The 17,500-nt window shown below is 47.3% G+C and overlaps 2 protein-coding genes across 3 annotated transcripts in view; both read right to left on the bottom strand.

The window, feature by feature from the left end:
* The window catches only part of LOC129410897 (centrosomal protein of 164 kDa-like), a 14,041-nt gene extending 3,819 nt beyond the window's left edge, over positions 1–10,222 (bottom strand). Inside the window, exons 1-2 of the mRNA XM_055159869.1 lie at positions 10,217–10,222; positions 9,907–10,062 (exon numbers count right to left, since the gene is read on the bottom strand). Of these exons, the coding sequence (XP_055015844.1) occupies positions 9,907–10,062; positions 10,217–10,222 (162 nt within the window). The remainder of the gene's footprint in view (positions 1–9,906; positions 10,063–10,216) is intronic.
* A 361-nt stretch (positions 10,223–10,583) lies between these two features.
* dera (deoxyribose-phosphate aldolase (putative)) overlaps positions 10,584–17,500 on the bottom strand; it is a 7,809-nt gene continuing 892 nt past the window's right edge. The window contains exons 2-10 of one of the 2 annotated variants that reach the window (XR_008633041.1): positions 15,725–15,822; positions 15,436–15,583; positions 14,465–14,560; positions 13,912–14,046; positions 13,672–13,800; positions 12,193–12,305; positions 11,593–11,696; positions 11,241–11,390; positions 10,584–10,807 (exon numbers count right to left, since the gene is read on the bottom strand). Coding sequence is in view for 1 of the 2 variants with exons in the window: in XM_055159919.1 (XP_055015894.1) it covers positions 10,751–10,807; positions 11,241–11,390; positions 12,193–12,305; positions 13,672–13,800; positions 13,912–14,046; positions 14,465–14,560; positions 15,436–15,583; positions 15,725–15,822 (926 nt within the window). In the remaining variant the exon portion in view is untranslated. The remainder of the gene's footprint in view (positions 10,808–11,240; positions 11,391–11,592; positions 11,697–12,192; positions 12,306–13,671; positions 13,801–13,911; positions 14,047–14,464; positions 14,561–15,435; positions 15,584–15,724; positions 15,823–17,500) is intronic. The other variant, XM_055159919.1, reaches the window with a different exon arrangement.

The raw sequence follows: 17,500 nt of genomic DNA, 5'->3' as shown, positions 1-17,500 counted from the left end.
AATTAAACTCTGGAAACTACAGAAACATTTCTTCATATGTAGCTGCAAAGTATCAATTCTGAGATTTGGGAATTTTAGACCCCGTTTACACTGAAACGAATCCACGTATCACCGTATCAGAAACAATCTGCGTCCAGACACGTCATATCTGTGTCCGCAAGCCTTCCCTATTCACACAGCTTTGAGCATATTTGTTTACGTTTTACAGAAACAAAACGTAAAACCACGTGTCTAATCTGCATTAACTGAGCGCTCAAAAAACTGCTCGCTTTTGTGCGCTGATGTGGTTCAGCTTCTGTCGGACTAAAGGACACAACTCAGTGGATTATCTGTGTTCTTTCTGTGACAGAGGGATCTTCTGCTGATGCTGACTCTGTTCTTAAACCAGGACTAAACCAGGTCTACTAAACCAGGACTAAACCAGGACTAAACCAGGAACCAGGACTAAACCAGGACTAAACCAACTAAACCAAGCCTAAACTTAACTAAGTTAAACTAAGTTAACTTTGTTAACTTAAAGTGTGTAAACATTTTTTAACTATTTTATGGGGGATTCTTTGCGCCCCTGCTGGCCAGTGGTGGGAAATGCATCATGTCCGTAATAGACTTTTTTGCTTGTAATCATGCATAGAATTTAATTCCCAAATTTGGTACAAATCTGATAATGTTGACGTTTCACGTCTATGCTAGGGGGCGCTATAGAGTTCACTTTTATTAAATTTCATATTTCATCACATTCAGGCCTGGATCACACAATTGTGATTTGAATTTGAGTTCTGTAGGACAATGCCTGTGGCCGTGACAGGTCACCGAAAAAACAGGAAATGAAGGCGTTCTTCGCCGGCGTGCTACGGGCGAACCGTAAGGATTATCAAAATAAAAATTTATGATTTTTGTGAGTTTATGTCTGTAGATGTGACATGTCAAATTTGAGCTCATTTGGAGAAAACCCTGGGGACTTGAATCTTTTTGTAGACACCCAAGTCAAAATGGCGCCGAATTTTTGATCCAATATGGCCGACTTCCTGTTCGTCATAGGGGTGCACAATGATTGGCTTTTTGGCTTGTCTCCTTGAGTTCTTATCACTGCTCCGAATTTCGTGATCATACGCCAAAATTTGTGTCTGAGCCTCCAATTCATTTCAAAATTTTGAAATTTCAAGGGGGGGCTGTTGAGTGGGGGGGCTTTGGACATTGTCGCGATGCCCATTTTATGAAATTTTTCGCCAGATCGGTCGATCTGGACCCTGGTTTGGGGACTTTTCGTCGACGTTCAGGCCCTCAAAATCGAGATCGTTTGCAAAGAAAAATAATAAATACAGCCGCAAGCGGCGATGATCGGCACCTCGCGCGCGCTTACGCCGCGCCCCGCAAACGCCGCGCCTCACACTGACCCTAATAAGCCTAAACTTAAACCTTACCCTAATCGTAATCCTAACCATAGCCCCAACCCTAGCCCTAAAAAATCTTAAATTTAATTTTCTGCAATTTTTTAAATTTGGAAAAAAAAAAAAAAAAATCCAAGATGTCGGACTTCCGGTTTGTAAAGGGGCGTGGTCACAATATACATTTTTGTTCTTATTGCCATGATGCATCTGGCTACCAAAATTTGGTTTGGCTAAACTAGATCTCTTCCCATTTTAAACAGTAGGTTTTAGGCTGTGTCTGCTCGTCTTCACCTACCAGTGCTTGGAGTTGAAATCTTCTCCTTCTCTGTTTGCGTGTGTCCACGAGAGCTGCGATCTGCAAATGAACAGAAAGTCCTCCTGTTTCACCCTTATACAAAAATGCTTTGTGAGTCACAAAGCTTTGAACATGACATGGCAGATTTAAAAAATCAAAGTCTTGGTTATCGTCTTGGTTATCGAACTTGGTACCAAACGATAACCAATAGCGAACCCAGAGCCAAAGGAAGAAAATGGACCTTCAAACTATGGAATTAAACTCTGGAAAACTACCAGAAACATTTCTTCATATGTAGCTGCAAAGTATCAATTCTGAGATTTGGGAATTTTAGACCCCGTTTACACTGAAACGAATCCACGTATCAGTATCAGAAACAATCTGCGTCCAGGACACGTCATATCTGTGTCCGCAAGCCTTTCCTATTCACACAGCTTTGAGCATATTTGTTTACGTTTTACAGAAACAAAACGTAAAACCACGTGTCTAATCTGCATTAACTGAGCGCTCAAAAAACTGCTCGCTTTTGTGCGCTGATGTGGTTCAGCTTCTGTCGGACTAAAGGACACAACTCAGTGGATTATGTGTTCTGTTTCTGTGTCTGTCTGTGCTGATGCTGACTCTGTTGAACCAGGACTAAACCAGGTCTTAGGACTAAACCAGGACTAAACCAGGACTAAACCAGGTCTCTAAACCAGGACTAAACCAGGACCGACAACCCAAGCCTAAACTTAACTAAGTTAAACTAAGTTAACTTTGTTAACTTAAAGTGTGTAAACATTTTTTTAACTATTTTATGGGGATTCTTTGCGCCCCTGCTGGCCAGTGGTGGGAAATGCATCATGTCCGTAATAGACTTTTTTGCTTGTAATCATGCATAGAATTTAATTCCCAAATTTGGTACAAATCTGTAATGTTTTCACGTCTATGGTAGGGGGCGCTATAGAGTTCACTTTTATTAATTTCATATTTCATCACATTCAGGCCTGGATCACACAATTGTGATTTTGAATTTGAGTTCTGTAGGACAATGCCTGTGGCCGTGACAGGTCACCGAAAAACAGGAAATGAAGCGCGTTCTTCGCCGGCGTGCTACGGGCGAACCGTAAGGATTATCAAAATAAAAATTTAATTTTTGTGATTTATGTCTGTAGATGTGACATGTCAAATTTGAGCTCATTTGGAGAAAACCCTGGGGACTGAATCTTTTTGTAGACACCCCAAGTAAAATGGCGCGCCGAATTTTTGATCCAATATGGCCGACTTCCTGTTCGTCACGGGTGCACAATGATTGGCTTTTTGGCTTGTCTCCTTGAGTTCTTTATCACTTCCGAATTTCGTGATCATACGCCAAAATTTGTGTCTGAGCCTCCAATTCATTTCAAAATTTTGAAATTTCAAGGGGGGGCTGTTGAGTGGGGGGGCTTTGGACATTGTCGCGATGCCCATTTTATGAAATTTTTCGCCAGATCGGTCGATCTGGACCCTGGTTTGGGGACTTTTCGTCGACGTTCAGGCCCTCAAAATCGAGATCGTTTGCAAAGAAAATAATAATAAATACAGCCGCAAGCGGCGATGATCGGCACCTCGCGCGCGCTTACGCGCCGCGCCCGCAAACGCCGCACCTCACACTGACCCTAATAAGCCTAAACTTAACCCTTACCCTAATCGTAATCCTAACCATAGCCCCAACCCTAGCCCTAAAAATCTTAATTTAATTTTCTGCAATTTTTTAAATTTGGAAAAAAAAAAAAAAATCCAAGATGTCGGACTTCCGGTTTGTAAAGGGGCGTGGTCACAATATACATTTTTGTTCTTATTGCCATGATGCATCTGGCTACCAAATTTGGTTTGGCTAAACTAGATCTCTTCCCATTTTAAACAGTAGGTTGTAGGCTGTGTCTGCTCGTCTTCACCTACCAGTGCTTGGAGTTGAAATCTTCTCCTTCTCTGTTTGCGTGTGTCCACGAGAGCTGCGATCTGCAAATGAACAGAAAGTCCTCCTGTTTCACTCTTATACAAAAATGCTTTGTGAGTCACAAAGCTTTGAACATGACATGGCAGATTTAAAAAAATCAAAGTCTTGGTTATCGTCTTGGTTACCACAGAACTTGGTAACCAAGACGATAGCAGTGAACCCAGAGCCAAAGGAAGAAAAAATGGACCTTCAAACTATGGAATTAAACTCTGGAAACTACAGAAACATTTCTTCATATGTAGCTGCAAAGTATCAATTCTGAGATTTGGGAATTTTAGACCCCGTTTACACTGAAACGAATCCACGTATCACCGTATCAGAAACAATCTGCGTCCAGACACGTCATATCTGTGTCCGCAAGCCTTCCCTATTCACACAGCTTTGAGCATATTTGTTTACGTTTTACAGAAACAAAACGTAAAACCACGTGTCTAATCTGCATTAACTGAGCGCTCAAAAAACTGCTCGCTTTTGTGCGCTGATGTGGTTCAGCTTCTGTCGGACTAAAGGACACAACTCAGTGGATTATCTGTGTTCTTTCTGTGACAGAGGGATCTTCTGCTGATGCTGACTCTGTTCTTAAACCAGGACTAAACCAGGTCTAAACCAGGACTAAACCAGGACTAAACCAGGACTAAACCAGGACTAAACCAGGACTAAACCAGGTCTAAACCAGGACTAAACCAGGACTAAACCAGGACTAAACCCAAGCCTAAACTTAACTAAGTTAAACTAAGTTAACTTTGTTAACTTAAAGTGTGTAAACATTTTTTAACTATTTTTTGGGGGATTCTTTGCGCCCCTGCTGGCCAGTGGTGGGAAATGCATCATGTCCGTAATAGACTTTTTTGCTTGTAATCATGCATAGAATTTAATTCCCAAATTTGGTACAAATCTGATAATGTTGACGTTTCACGTCTATGCTAGGGGGCGCTATAGAGTTCACTTTTATTAAATTTCATATTTCATCACATTCAGGCCTGGATCACACAATTGTGATTTGAATTTGAGTTCTGTAGGACAATGCCTGTGGCCGTGACAGGTCACCGAAAAAACAGGAAATGAAGGCGTTCTTCGCCGGCGTGCTACGGGCGAACCGTAAGGATTATCAAAATAAAAATTTATGATTTTTGTGAGTTTATGTCTGTAGATGTGACATGTCAAATTTGAGCTCATTTGGAGAAAACCCTGGGGACTTGAATCTTTTTGTAGACACCCAAGTCAAAATGGCGCCGAATTTTTGATCCAATATGGCCGACTTCCTGTTCGTCATAGGGGTGCACAATGATTGGCTTTTTTGGCTTGTCTCCTTGAGTTCTATCACTGCTCCGAATTTCGTGATCATACGCCAAAATTTGTGTCTGAGCCTCCAATTCATTTCAAAATTTTGAAATTTCAAGGGGGGCTGTTGAGTGGGGGGGCTTTGGACATTGTCGCGATGCCCATTTTATGAAATTTTTCGCCAGACCGGTCGATCTGGACCCTGGTTTGGGGACTTTTCGTCGACGTTCAGGCCCTCAAAATCGAGATCGTTTGCAAAGAAAAATAATAAATACAGCCGCAAGCGGCGATGATCGGCACCTCGCGCGCGCTTACGCCGCGCCCCGCAAACGCCGCGCCCCTCACACTGACCCTAATAAGCCTAAACTTAAACCTTACCCTAATCGTAATCCTAACCATAGCCCCAACCCTAGCCCTAAAAATCTTAATTTAATTTTCTGCAATTTTTTAAATTTGGAAAAAAAAAAAAAAATCCAAGATGTCGGACTTCCGGTTTGTAAAGGGGCGTGGTCACAATATACATTTTTGTTCTTATTGCCATGATGCATCTGGCTACCAAATTTGGTTTGGCTAAACTAGATCTCTTCCCATTTTAAACAGTAGGTTTAGGCTGTGTCTGCTCGTCTTCACCTACCAGTGCTTGGAGTTGAAATCTTCTCCTTCTCTGTTTGCGTGTGTCCACGAGAGCTGCGATCTGCAAATGAACAGAAAGTCCTCCTGTTTCACTCTTATACAAAAATGCTTTGTGAGTCACAAAGCTTTGAACATGACATGGCAGATTTAAAAAATCAAAGTCTTGGTTATCGTCTTGGTTACCACGGAACTTGGTAACCAAGACGATAGCAGTGAACCCAGAGCCAAAGGAAGAAAATGGACCTTCAAACTATGGAATTAAACTCTGGAAACTACAGAAACATTTCTTCATATGTAGCTGCAAAGTATCAATTCTGAGATTTGGGAATTTTAGACCCCGTTTACACTGAAACGAATCCACGTATCACCGTATCAGAAACAATCTGCGTCCAGACACGTCATATCTGTGTCCGCAAGCCTTCCCTATTCACACAGCTTTGAGCATATTTGTTTACGTTTTACAGAAACAAAACGTAAAACCACGTGTCTAATCTGCATTAACTGAGCGCTCAAAAAACTGCTCGCTTTTGTGCGCTGATGTGGTTCAGCTTCTGTCGGACTAAAGGACACAACTCAGTGGATTATCTGTGTTCTTTCTGTGACAGAGGGATCTTCTGCTGATGCTGACTCTGTTCTTAAACCAGGACTAAACCAGGTCTAAACCAGGACTAAACCAGGACTAAACCAGGACTAAACCCAAGCCTAAACTTAACTAAGTTAAACTAAGTTAACTTTGTTAACTTAAAGTGTGTAAACATTTTTTAACTATTTTTTGGGGGATTCTTTGCGCCCCTGCTGGCCAGTGGTGGGAAATGCATCATGTCCGTAATAGACTTTTTTGCTTGTAATCATGCATAGAATGTAATCCCCGAATTTGGTAGTAATCCGATAATGTTGTTGTTTATCTATGCTAGGGGGCGCTATAGTGTTCACGACCAGGCATTGTCCTACAGAACTCAAATTCAAATCACAATTGTGTGATCCAGGCCTGAATGTGATGAAATATGAAATTTAATAAAAGTGAACTCTATAGCGCCCCCTAGCATAGACATGAAACGTCAACATTATCAGATTTGTACCAAATTCGGGAATAAAATTCTATGCATGTTTACAAGCAAAAAAGTCCATTACGGACATGAGGTATTTTTCACACTTGGCCACCAGGGGCGCAAAGACTCCCCCCAGAAATAGTAAAAAAATCATTATATGCCCATGTTTAATCGGATCGTGCTGAAATTTGAATCAATGATGTGTGATCTCAGCCTGAATATAATACACTATAAAACATATGAAAAGTGAACTCTATAGCGCCCCCTAGCATAGACATGAAACGTCAACATTATCGGATTTGGACCAAATTCGGGAATTAAATTCTATCCATGATTACGAGCAAAAAAGTCAATAATTGTGCACCCCTATGACGAACAGGAAGTCGGCCATATTGGATCAAACATCCGGCACCGTTTTGACTTGGGGGTCTACAAAAAGATTCAAGTCCCCGGGGTTTGGTCCAAATGAGCTCAGATTTGACATGTCACATCTACAGACATAAACTCACAAAATTCATCAATTTTTTTTTGGGATAATCCTTACGGTTCGCCCGTAGCACGCCGGCGAATAACGCCTTCATTTCCTGTTTTTTCGGGGACCTGTCACGGCCACAGGCATTGTCCTACAGAACTCAAATTCAAATCACAATTGTGTGATCCAGGCCTGAATGTGATGAAATATGAAATTTAATAAAAGTGAACTCTATAGCGCCCCCTAGCATTGACAAACCTCAACATTATCGGATTTGTACCAAATTTGGGGATTAAATTCTATGCATGATTGTGAACTAAAAAGTCTATTACGGACATTGGGCATTTTTCACGGTTGGCCAGTAGGGGCGCAATGACTCCTGAAACATTTAAAGGTACACTATGTAATTTTTCTGGTGGACGAGCTGTCGGCCTCGGGAGCTGTCGGGAAGAGAGGGTGGCGTGCCGGGGCGGTCGCGAGTCCCCGGAGGTCGCGTGGGGGGGGCAGTGCGTGCCCGGGGCGAGGGCCACCATCGCCGCGCGCGGCTTTAATTATTATTATTATTATCATTATTTTTACAATATACTGGACTGATCTGACACTCTTTGTCTCTCTTTGTCTCCCTCTGGTGGTCATTTATATTTGGAATCTGTTTTAACCCCAGAGGATTTCACTTCCACATTTAATTTGAGGACAGCACAAGGGTTAAAAAATCAGCAACTAAAATTCAGAATAATAATTTTTTTTTCAAAGTTAGAAATTCAGCGATATTTAAAATTCTAAATTTAACAGAACACATTTTTTCATAAGAGTTTTCATAACGAACTCTGAATTTTAACCCTGTTTTATATTTGGTTTTTGTGTGTGTATTTATTTTTCTTTTTATGAGGCGTTTTTTAGACTTTTAGCCCAGAGTTTTGACTGAAAGGCCCATGTGACTGTTTTTACATCTGTTCTGTTCGTCACACTCGGACAAACTGGAGTCGAGTTTTGTTTCATTCACACGTTTCACACACAAACCTGCACATTTAGACAGAAAACACTCTGCTCCACCTCGTGATGTCATCATGTGGTGATACAGGAATTGCTCCACTGTGTTTTTAAACGTCCACACACCTTCACTAGAATAATTTTTGAATCATTTCAGTCCTGGAGTTGCTGATCTCGATTAAACTAAAGGGAAAAGGAGCTGTTCACTTCATGACATCACAAGGTGGAACTAGTTTGTGTGATTCAGGAGTTTTCCGACGTTAGTTCTTCTTTTTCAGTGTTTTTGTTTTGTCTTAATTGGACTTTTCTTTGGACATTTGAGGAACAGGGACTGATCCATTTGCACAGAATTGAAATAACGAACAAAACAAAAAAAACCAAAAACAACATTTGCTGGACTTTCTTGGAGTTCTGTTTCATTCCCTCGTGTTTCGGTCGGTCTCTTACACCTGCTGACATCATCAAGTGCTCACCCAGTAGTGCTCCTCTGTGTTTTTAAAGTCCGTACGCCTAAACATGACTTCATGTTCACTGTTTAAGGTAAAAATTCCTCGAGTGACGCAGCTTTTCACTTTTTCATTTTTTTTGTGATCACGCCAAAGCTTTTCGACTGTCGTATTTTTTGGACTAAAAGGTGCACTTGAAATCCTTTAATTTTCTCAAAAACCAACAGTGGACTTCAGGTCCTGGTGCAGGTCACACTGGGATTGATCCTGTGAAAAAGTGAACATCAAACCTCCATGTTTGTTTTCCCAGTGGGACGTGTCTATTGACAAAGTCGATCTTTTCAAGTCTTTTGAACCATTTCACTTTTGATTCTGGTTCTGATATTGTCATATTTTATTTTTGGGATTCGGACGTCGTAATCGTGTGGTTGTTGGATCCAAACAGCGGAAAACAACTCGAGAAACGGACTTCAGAATCAGATGTGTGTGACTCAAACCTCCGTTCAAACTGTTTCTCTTCCCAACGGAATTGAAAAATAGTGAAAGGTGAAGGTGATGGGCAGGATTGATCCACAGGAAGAACCAAAAAGGAAACATTTGTCTGACTAAGAAATCATCCCGAGTTTACAGAGAACATTTTGTATGTGGAGCCACGACAAAACAAAATCCTGTTTGTTAATGTAGAGGAGCAGAAGACAAACAGACTGAGCTGCACTTTCTTGTTCTTGTGGTTTTACACAAACATCACGTCTTGGTCTTTGCAGTGGAAGGTGTTTCTTGGTGAACAGTTGGAGACTTTCACTTTGGCGTCGACTTTTAAACTTCGTAACAGAGGTTGAACGACGGATCGGGATTTTTGTTTTGTCGTCGCTCCACGTCTGACCTCCTGCAGGTGAGAGGGTGTGGAGGTGCCAGGTAAACGAGTGCGTAAAAGTCCACAACTTTAAGTGCGCATGAGGAGAATGAGCGCTGCAGCCGCCTCTTTATAAACTTCTATGAGTTTATAAACTTCTATGAGTTTATAAACTTCTATAAATTTATAAGGGACCGACGCATTTCTGTGTCCCTGTGTTTGCCGCTCTGTCCTCTATGACCAGGTATAATTCTAATCTTTTAGCCCTTATTCATGAAAATATCCAGATTCCTAAATCATTGATCTTTTTAGTGTCTCTATGTGACTGTGAGCCTGACACCGCTTCACTGTCTCCACACACTGAGCTTCACAGCTGTTCTCCTGCGTCCTGGTCTTTGCCAACAGGTAATGAACGTCTCCTGCTCCTGTCCATTCACAAAAATGTCCAAATTGTCACAATTCATTTTTCGTAGTTTCTCTGCTTGGTCGTATCATTGCACCTTGAGTCAAATGCGCGTCACCGCCTCCACCTGCAGTGTCAGGTAACGCCCCCTAACCTCTTCAGTCATAAAAGTTCCAGATTCTTCCACATCTGTCCCCTGTAGCCGCTGCTCGGCTGCACTCGCAGAACCAGGACCTTTACACACAGTGATGCCTTCAACAACAGGATTCTGCCACTTCAACCAGAGGATAAAGAAATGTCAGAGTGCAGGGACGTTTGATAAAAAATGGAAATGCTGCTACTCTGACAATAACACGTCAATATCGGAGTGATGGTTCATCGGATCAGCAACTGTAAAGTTATAAGTTATGTTCGCTAGTAACACTCACCTTCATAGTCGTAGGTGAAATTTTAAAAAATTAAACTGTGTCCGTTGTCGACTTTGGAGCGAGCTGTGATTCAATGTTGATCAATGAGACGATGTACGTCAGAAAAGGATATTTTCAGTAAATTTATAAGGGATGTAGTTTATGTAAACAACTTCAGTTCGTCCATCATGAAGTTCAATCAACAGAGCGACAATTCACCGGAAGTAGGTGCACAAAGACACTGAATGCAGAAGTACTACGTATCAGCGTGATAATAATCTATAACGATGTCTGAATCAGTATCGATTAGGATCTTGATTTGACACTTGTTGCTGCTGCATTAGATGAACACAGACACAGGCAGAACATGCAAACTCCACACACACGGTTCAGAGGTGAAACTGTTTTTATTTCAGATGCTCTGAGGTAAAAACGTGGAATGGTCTGAGGTACAAGGAGAAACATCTCCAGAGTCTGGATGAACCAGGAGGATCTGCCCCGTCCTGCCCACAGAAGAGGCGTCCACCCTGCGGCGGGCGAGGGGCGAGGGGCGGGTCATGCCAGGGGCAGCTGGTAGAAGGCGGGGTACTGCCCGGTGACGTGGTGGTGGATCTGAAACACAAACGACTGAATCAAATCTGATCCTGACGTGTGAATGTGACGTTTCAACAAACCGACAAGTCCACAAAGCAGATCAGCGTCCGGTCTGGGGTCTGAGGTCTGGGACCAGGTCTTGGAGGTCGGGGCAGATTTTGAGGGAAGGTTTGGGCCGAGGTTTGGGGCACGTTTGGGGCAGGTCTGGGAGTGGGGTCTGAGCCAGGTTTGGGGTCTGGGGCAGGTCTTGGGGCGGGGTCTGGGGGGGGCGGGTGGGGGGGTCTGGGGGCAGGTCTGGGGGGGGGGGGCAGGTCTTGGGGCGGGGTCTGGGGGGCAGGTCTTGGGGGCAGGTCTTGGGGGGCAGGGTCTTGGGGGCAGGTCTTGGGGCGGGGTCTGGGGGGGGCAGGGTCTGGGCCACGTCTCGGGCGGGGTCTGGGGTTGTGGGCGGTACCTGTCTCTCGATGTCGGCCAATAGGCTGCTGGCGCCGATCCTGAAGAGCTCTGGGTTCAGCCAATCGCGGCCCAGCTCCTCTTTGACGAGCACCAGCCAAACCAGGGCCTCCTGCGCCGTCCTGATGCCCCCGGCGGGTTTGAAGCCCACCTGCACGACCAGACAGGTGCTACAGACAGGTGCTACAGACAGGCGCTACAGACAGGCAGACAGGCGCTACAGACAGGCGCTACAGACAGGCGCTACAGACAGGCGCTACAGACAGGCGCTACTTGTGAGAACAGAGAGTCGTGACGGCAGTGTGGAGAATCCCTGAGTTTAAAAGCGACGTTTTTACATCTGTGGGTCTTACAGTTTCATAATCCTCTCCCTTTGCTCCCTGGGCTGAGTCCCTCCCCCTTCAGAGCGCTGGTCTGAAGCACTAACGAAAGTCCTGCAGTCTAGAACCTCTTCAGACTCGGGTTTTTGAGGAGAAACGACATCAAAACATAAAGAACGACAGGAAAATGATTCTGTAGAGAAAGAATAAAAACCCCAGAGTCCTGAGTCCTGGTTTAGTCCTGGTCCAGTCCTGGTTTAGTCCTGGTCCGGTCCTGGTTTAGTCCTGGTTTAGTCCTGGTTTAGTCCTGGTTTAGTCCTGGTTTAGTCCTGGTTTAGTCCTGGTCTAGACTGGGTCTGGTCCTGGTCTGGTCCTCGTTTAGTCCAAGTTTAGTCCAAGTTTAGTCCTGGTTTATCCCTGGTCTAATCCTGGTCTAGTCCTGGTTTAGTCCTGGTTTAGTCCTGGTTTAGTCCTGGTTTAGACCTGGTTTAGACCTGTCCTGGTCCTGGTTTAGTCCTGGTCCGGTCCTGGTTTAGTCCTGGTCCAGTCCTGGTTTAGTCCTGGTTTAGTCCTGGTTTAGTCCTGGTTTAGTCCTGGTTTAGTCCTGGTCCGGTCCTGGTCCTGGTCCTGTACCTTGTGTCCGGTCCTGAGGTAAAAGTCTCTTATTGCTCTGGACATCACCACGGCGACGGGAATCGTGGCGTTTACAGATTCTTTCCCCGTCGACGTTTTGATAAAATCAGAACCTGAAAAAACAAACGATTAAACCTCCTCCTCTCCTCAGCGGGTACGTGTGAGCGGGTACGTGTGAGCGGGTACGTGTGTGTGAGCGGGTACGTGTGTGTGAGCGGGTACGTGTGAGCGGGTACGTGTGAGCGGGTACGTGTGAGCGGGTACGTGTGTGTGAGCGGGTACGTGTGAGCGGGTACGTGTGAGCGGGTACGTGTGAGCGGGTACGTGTGAGCGGGTACGTTGTGAGGGTACGTGTGTGAGCGGGTACGTGTGAGCGGGTACGTGTGTGTGAGCGGGTACGTGTGTGTGAGCGGGTACGTGTGAGTGGGTGGGTACGTGTGTGTGAGCGGGTACGTGTGTGTGAGCGGGTACGTGTGTGTGAGCGGGTACGTGTGAGCGGGTACGTGTGTGAGCGGGTACGTGTGTGTGAGCGGGTACGTGTGTGTGAGCGGGTACGTGTGTGACGTGTGTGAGCGGGTACGTGTGGGCAGGTACGTGTGTGGGCGGGTACGTGTGCGTGTACGTGTGTGTGGCGGGTACGTGTGCGTGTACGTGTGTGTGGGCGGGTACGTGTGTGGTGTACGTGTGCGTGGGCGGGTACGTGTGGGCGCGGTACGTGTGTGTGAGCGGGTACGTGCGTGTAGCGGGTACGTGTGGGCGGGTACGTGTGGCGGGTGTGTGGGCGGGTACGTGTGCGTGTACGTGTGTGTGAGCGGGTACGTGTGGGTACGTGTGCGTGGGCGTGGTACGGTACGTGTGCGTGTACGTGTGTGGCGGGTACGTGTGCGTGTACGTGTGCGTGGGCGGTGTACGTGTGCGTGGCGGGTACGTGTGCGTGTACGTGTGTGGGCGGGTACGTGTGTGTACGTGTACGTGTGTGTGCGGGTACGTGTGCGTGGGCGGGTACGTGCGTGGGCGGGTACGTGTGTGTGTGCGGTGGGTACGTGTGGGTACGTGCGTGGGCGGGTACGTGTGCGGTACGTGTGCGTGGGCGTGGTACGGGTACGTGTGCGTGGGCGGGTACGTGTGGGCGTGTGTGGGTACGTGTGTGTACGTGTGCGTGGCGGGTACGTGGTGTACGTGTGCGTGGGCGGGTACGTACGTGTGTGTACGTGTGTGTGTGTGTGTGCGTGTACGTGTGGCGGGGCGGGTACGTGTGGGCGCGGTACGTGTGTGCGTGGGCGGGTACGTGTGCGGTACGTGTGCGTGGGCGGGTACGTGTGCGTGGGCGGTGTGGGTACGTGGTGGGTACGTGTGCGTGGGCGGGTACTGTGCGTGTGTGTGGGCGGGTACGTGTGCGTGGGCGGGTACGTGTGTGTGGGCGGGTACGTGTGTGTGGGCGGGTACGTGTGCGTGGCCAGGTGCGGGCGGGTGTCTCACCTGCCATCATGCAGACCAGACTGGCCCTGTAGACGGTGGTGTAGGTGCCCAGCTCGCCCACGGCCAGGATGGACTTCATGTGGGCATCACCACAGGCCTCACGGAACTGCACCAGCTCCTGGAACAGACCTGAGACCAGAGTCAGATGCCCTCCCCGTGCCCCCGATGCCCCTCCCCCCATGCCCCCGATGCCCCTCCCCGTGTCCCCCGATGCCCCTCCCCGATGCCCCCGTGCCTCACCCTCCCAGTCTCCGGTCAGTGCCAGCGTTCTGTTGATGACGATGTCGATCTCGGAGGCGCCGTCCGCCACCGCCGCCCGCACCTCTGCCAACCTCGACGAGAGCGGAGTCTGACCCGCGGGGAACCCGGTCGCCACTGACAGAGAGAGAAAAGGAGTAGGAGTTGTAGCAGTAGTAGTAGTAGTAGTAGTAGTAGTAGTAGTAGTAGTAGTAGTTGTAGTAGCAGTAGTAGTAGTAGTAGTAGTAGTTGTAGTAGTAGTAGTAGCTAGTAGTAGTAGTAGTAGTAGTAGTAGTTGTAGTAGCAGTAGTAGCAGTAGTAGTTAGTAGTAGTAGTTTGTAGTAGTAGTAGTAGTAGTAGTAGTAGTAGTAGTAGTAGTAGTAGTATAGTAGTAGTAGTAGTAGTAGTAGTAGTAGTAGTAGTAGTAGTAGTAGTAGTAGTTAGTAGTAGTAGTAGTAGTAGTAGCAGTAGTAGTAGTAGTAGTAGTAGTAGTAGTAGTAGTAGTAGTAGTAGCAGTAGTAGTAGCAGTAGTAGTACTTGTACTTGTACTTCAGACCTGAGGCGACGGGGAGGTTGGAGTTTGCGTCTCTCAGGTTTTTCACGGCGTCAGAAACTCTCGATGGATAAACACAAACAGCAGCGACAGTAAAACCTGAAACATCAGAGAGACACGTGTGGTCAGGGGCTGTGTGTGTGTCAGGGGCTGTGTGTGTGTCAGGGGCTGTGTGTGTGTGTCAGGGGCTGTGTGTGTGTGTGTGTCAGGGGCTGTGTGTGTGTCAGGGGCTGTGTGTGTGTGTGTCAGGGGCTGTGTGTGTGTCAGGGGCTGTGTGTGTGTCAGGGGCTGTGTGTGTGTGTGTGTGTAGCTGTGTGTGTGTCAGGTGTGTGTGTGTCAGGGGCTGTGTGTGTGTGTGTGGTGTGTGTGTGTGTGTGTGTGTGTCAGGGGCTGTGTGGTGTGTGTCAGGGGCTGTGTGTGTGTGTCAGGGGCTGTGTGTGTGTGTCAGGGGCTGTGTGTGTGTGTCAGGGGTGTGTGTGTGTCGAGGGGCTGTGTGTGTGTGTCAGGGGTGTGTGTGTGTGTGTGTCAGGGGCTGTGTGTGTGTGTCGAGGGGTGTGTGTCAGGGGCTGTGTGTGTGTGTCAGGGGTGTCAGGGTGTGTGTGTGTCAGGGGCTGTGTGTGTGTGTCAGGGGCTGTGTGTGTGTAGGGGCTGTGTGTGTGTGTCAGGGGCTGTGTGTGTGTGTCAGGGGCTGTGTGTGTGTCAGGGGTGTGTGTGTGTGTGCTGTGTGTGTGTCAGGGGGGCTGTGTGTGTGTGTCAGGCTGTGTGTGTGCTGTGTGTGTGTGTGTGTCAGGGGCTGTGTGTGTGTGTCAGGGGCTGTGTGTGTGTGTCAGGGGGCTGTGTGTGTGTGTCAGGGCTGTGTGTGTGTCAGGGGCTGTGTGTGTCAGGGGGCTGTGTGTGTGTGTCAGGGCTGTGTGTGTGTCAGGGGCTGTGTGTGTGTGTCAGGGGCTGTGTGTGTGTCAGGGGCAGGGCCGTACCTGTCAGTGGCAGGTGCAGCGCCTGCAGCAGGTCGTGTGTGAGCGGGTGCAGAGCTTTCACACACAGACGAAGAACGTTTGAGGGAGAATCGTCTCCAGAGAGTGTGGTCAGATCTATGCAGGAGAGAGCCCTGAGCAGCCACGCCGCCTACAGGGAGAGACCGGGTTTAGACCGGGTTTAGACCGGGTTTAGTCCTGGTCCAGTCCTGGTCCGGTTTAGTCCTGGTCCGGTCCTGGTCCGGTCCTGGTCCGGTCCTGGTCCGGTCCTGGTCCGGTCCTGGTCCAGTACCTGCCATTGGTTCTTGGGGAGTCTTGTGTTGTGGATTTGTTGGGCTCTCCTCAGAACAGCCTGAGTGTTCACCCGGGCCGAAGAAACCCACTGCAGGTCTGAAACGGGTCAAATGCACCGGGTCACACACACACACGCACCGGGTCACACACACACACGCACCGGGTCACACACACACGCACCGGGTCACACACACACGCACCGGGTCACACACACACACACACTGGGTCACACACACGCACCGGGTCACACACACACTGGGTCACACACACACACCGGGTCACACACACACACGCACCGGGTCACACACACACACACACACACACACTGGGTCACACACACACACACACACACACACACACTGGGTCACACACACACACACACTGGGTCACACACACACACACACACACACACTGGGTCACACACACACACACACACACGGGTCACACACACACACACACACACACACACTGGGTCACACACACACACACACACACACTGGGTCACACACACACTGGGTCACACACACACACACACACTGGGTCACACACACACACACACACACACACACACTGGGTCACACACACACAATTAAATTGAATCAATTAAGATCCAAATAATTGAATCAGACAAACAGAGTCACGAGACTCAACGAAGTACAAATACACACACATACTGAACCAGGACTAAACCAGGACTAAACCAGGACTAAACCAGGACTAAACCAGGACTAAACCAGGACTGAACCAGGAGGTCTAAACCAGGACTAAACCAGGACTAAACCAGGTCTAAACTACTAAACCAGGACTAAACCAGGACTAAACCACTAAACCAGGACTCTAAACCAGGACTAAACCAGGACTAAACCAGGACTAAAGGACTAAACCAGGACTAAACCAGGACCAGGACTAAACCAGGACTAAACCGGACCAACAGGACTAAACCAGGACTAACCAGGTCTACTAAACCAGTCTAAACCAGGACTAAACCACTAAACCAGGACCAGGACTGAACCAGGCACCAGGACTAAACCAGGACCAGGACTAAACCAGGACTAAACCAGGACTAAACCAGGACTCAGGACTAAACCAGGTCTAAACCAGGACTAAACCAGGACTAAACCAGGACTAAACCAGGACTAAACCAGGACTAAACCAGGACTAAACCAGGACTAAACCAGGACTAAACCAGGACTAAACCTCTAAACCAGGACTAAACCAGGTCTAAACCAGGTCTAAACCAGGTCTAACCAGGACCAGGACTAAACCAGGACTAAACCAGGACTAAACCAGGACTAAACCAGACTCAGGACTAAACTAAACAGGACTGAAACCAGGACAGTCTAAACCACTAAACCAGGCCAGGTCTAAACCAGGACTAAACCAGGACTAAACCAGGACTAACCAGACTAAACCAGGGACTACCAGGACCAGGACTAAACCAGGACTCTAGCAGGACCAGAAACCAGACTAAACCAGGACTAAAACCAGGACTAAACCAGGACTAAACCAGGACTAAACCAAGGACTAAACCAGGACTGACCAGGACCAAACCAGGTCTAAACCTCTAAACCAGGACTAAACCAGGACTAAACCAGCACTGGACCAGGACTGAACCAGGACTAAACAGGACTAACCAGGACTAAACCAGGACTAAACCAGGACTAAACCAGGACTAAACCAGGACTAAACCAGGACTCAAACCAGGACTAACCACTGAACCAGACTAAACCAGGACTAAACCAGGTACCAGGACTACTAAACCAGGACCAGGACT

Source organism: Boleophthalmus pectinirostris, unplaced genomic scaffold (assembly GCF_026225935.1).
Source record: "Boleophthalmus pectinirostris isolate CB_2022bp ecotype Guang Dong unplaced genomic scaffold, ASM2622593v1 HiC_scaffold_2825, whole genome shotgun sequence".
NCBI classification, from domain to species: domain Eukaryota; kingdom Metazoa; phylum Chordata; class Actinopteri; order Gobiiformes; family Gobiidae; genus Boleophthalmus; species Boleophthalmus pectinirostris.
Note: the sequence above shows the minus strand (reverse complement) of the source record. Positions and strands in the feature narration are given on the sequence as shown.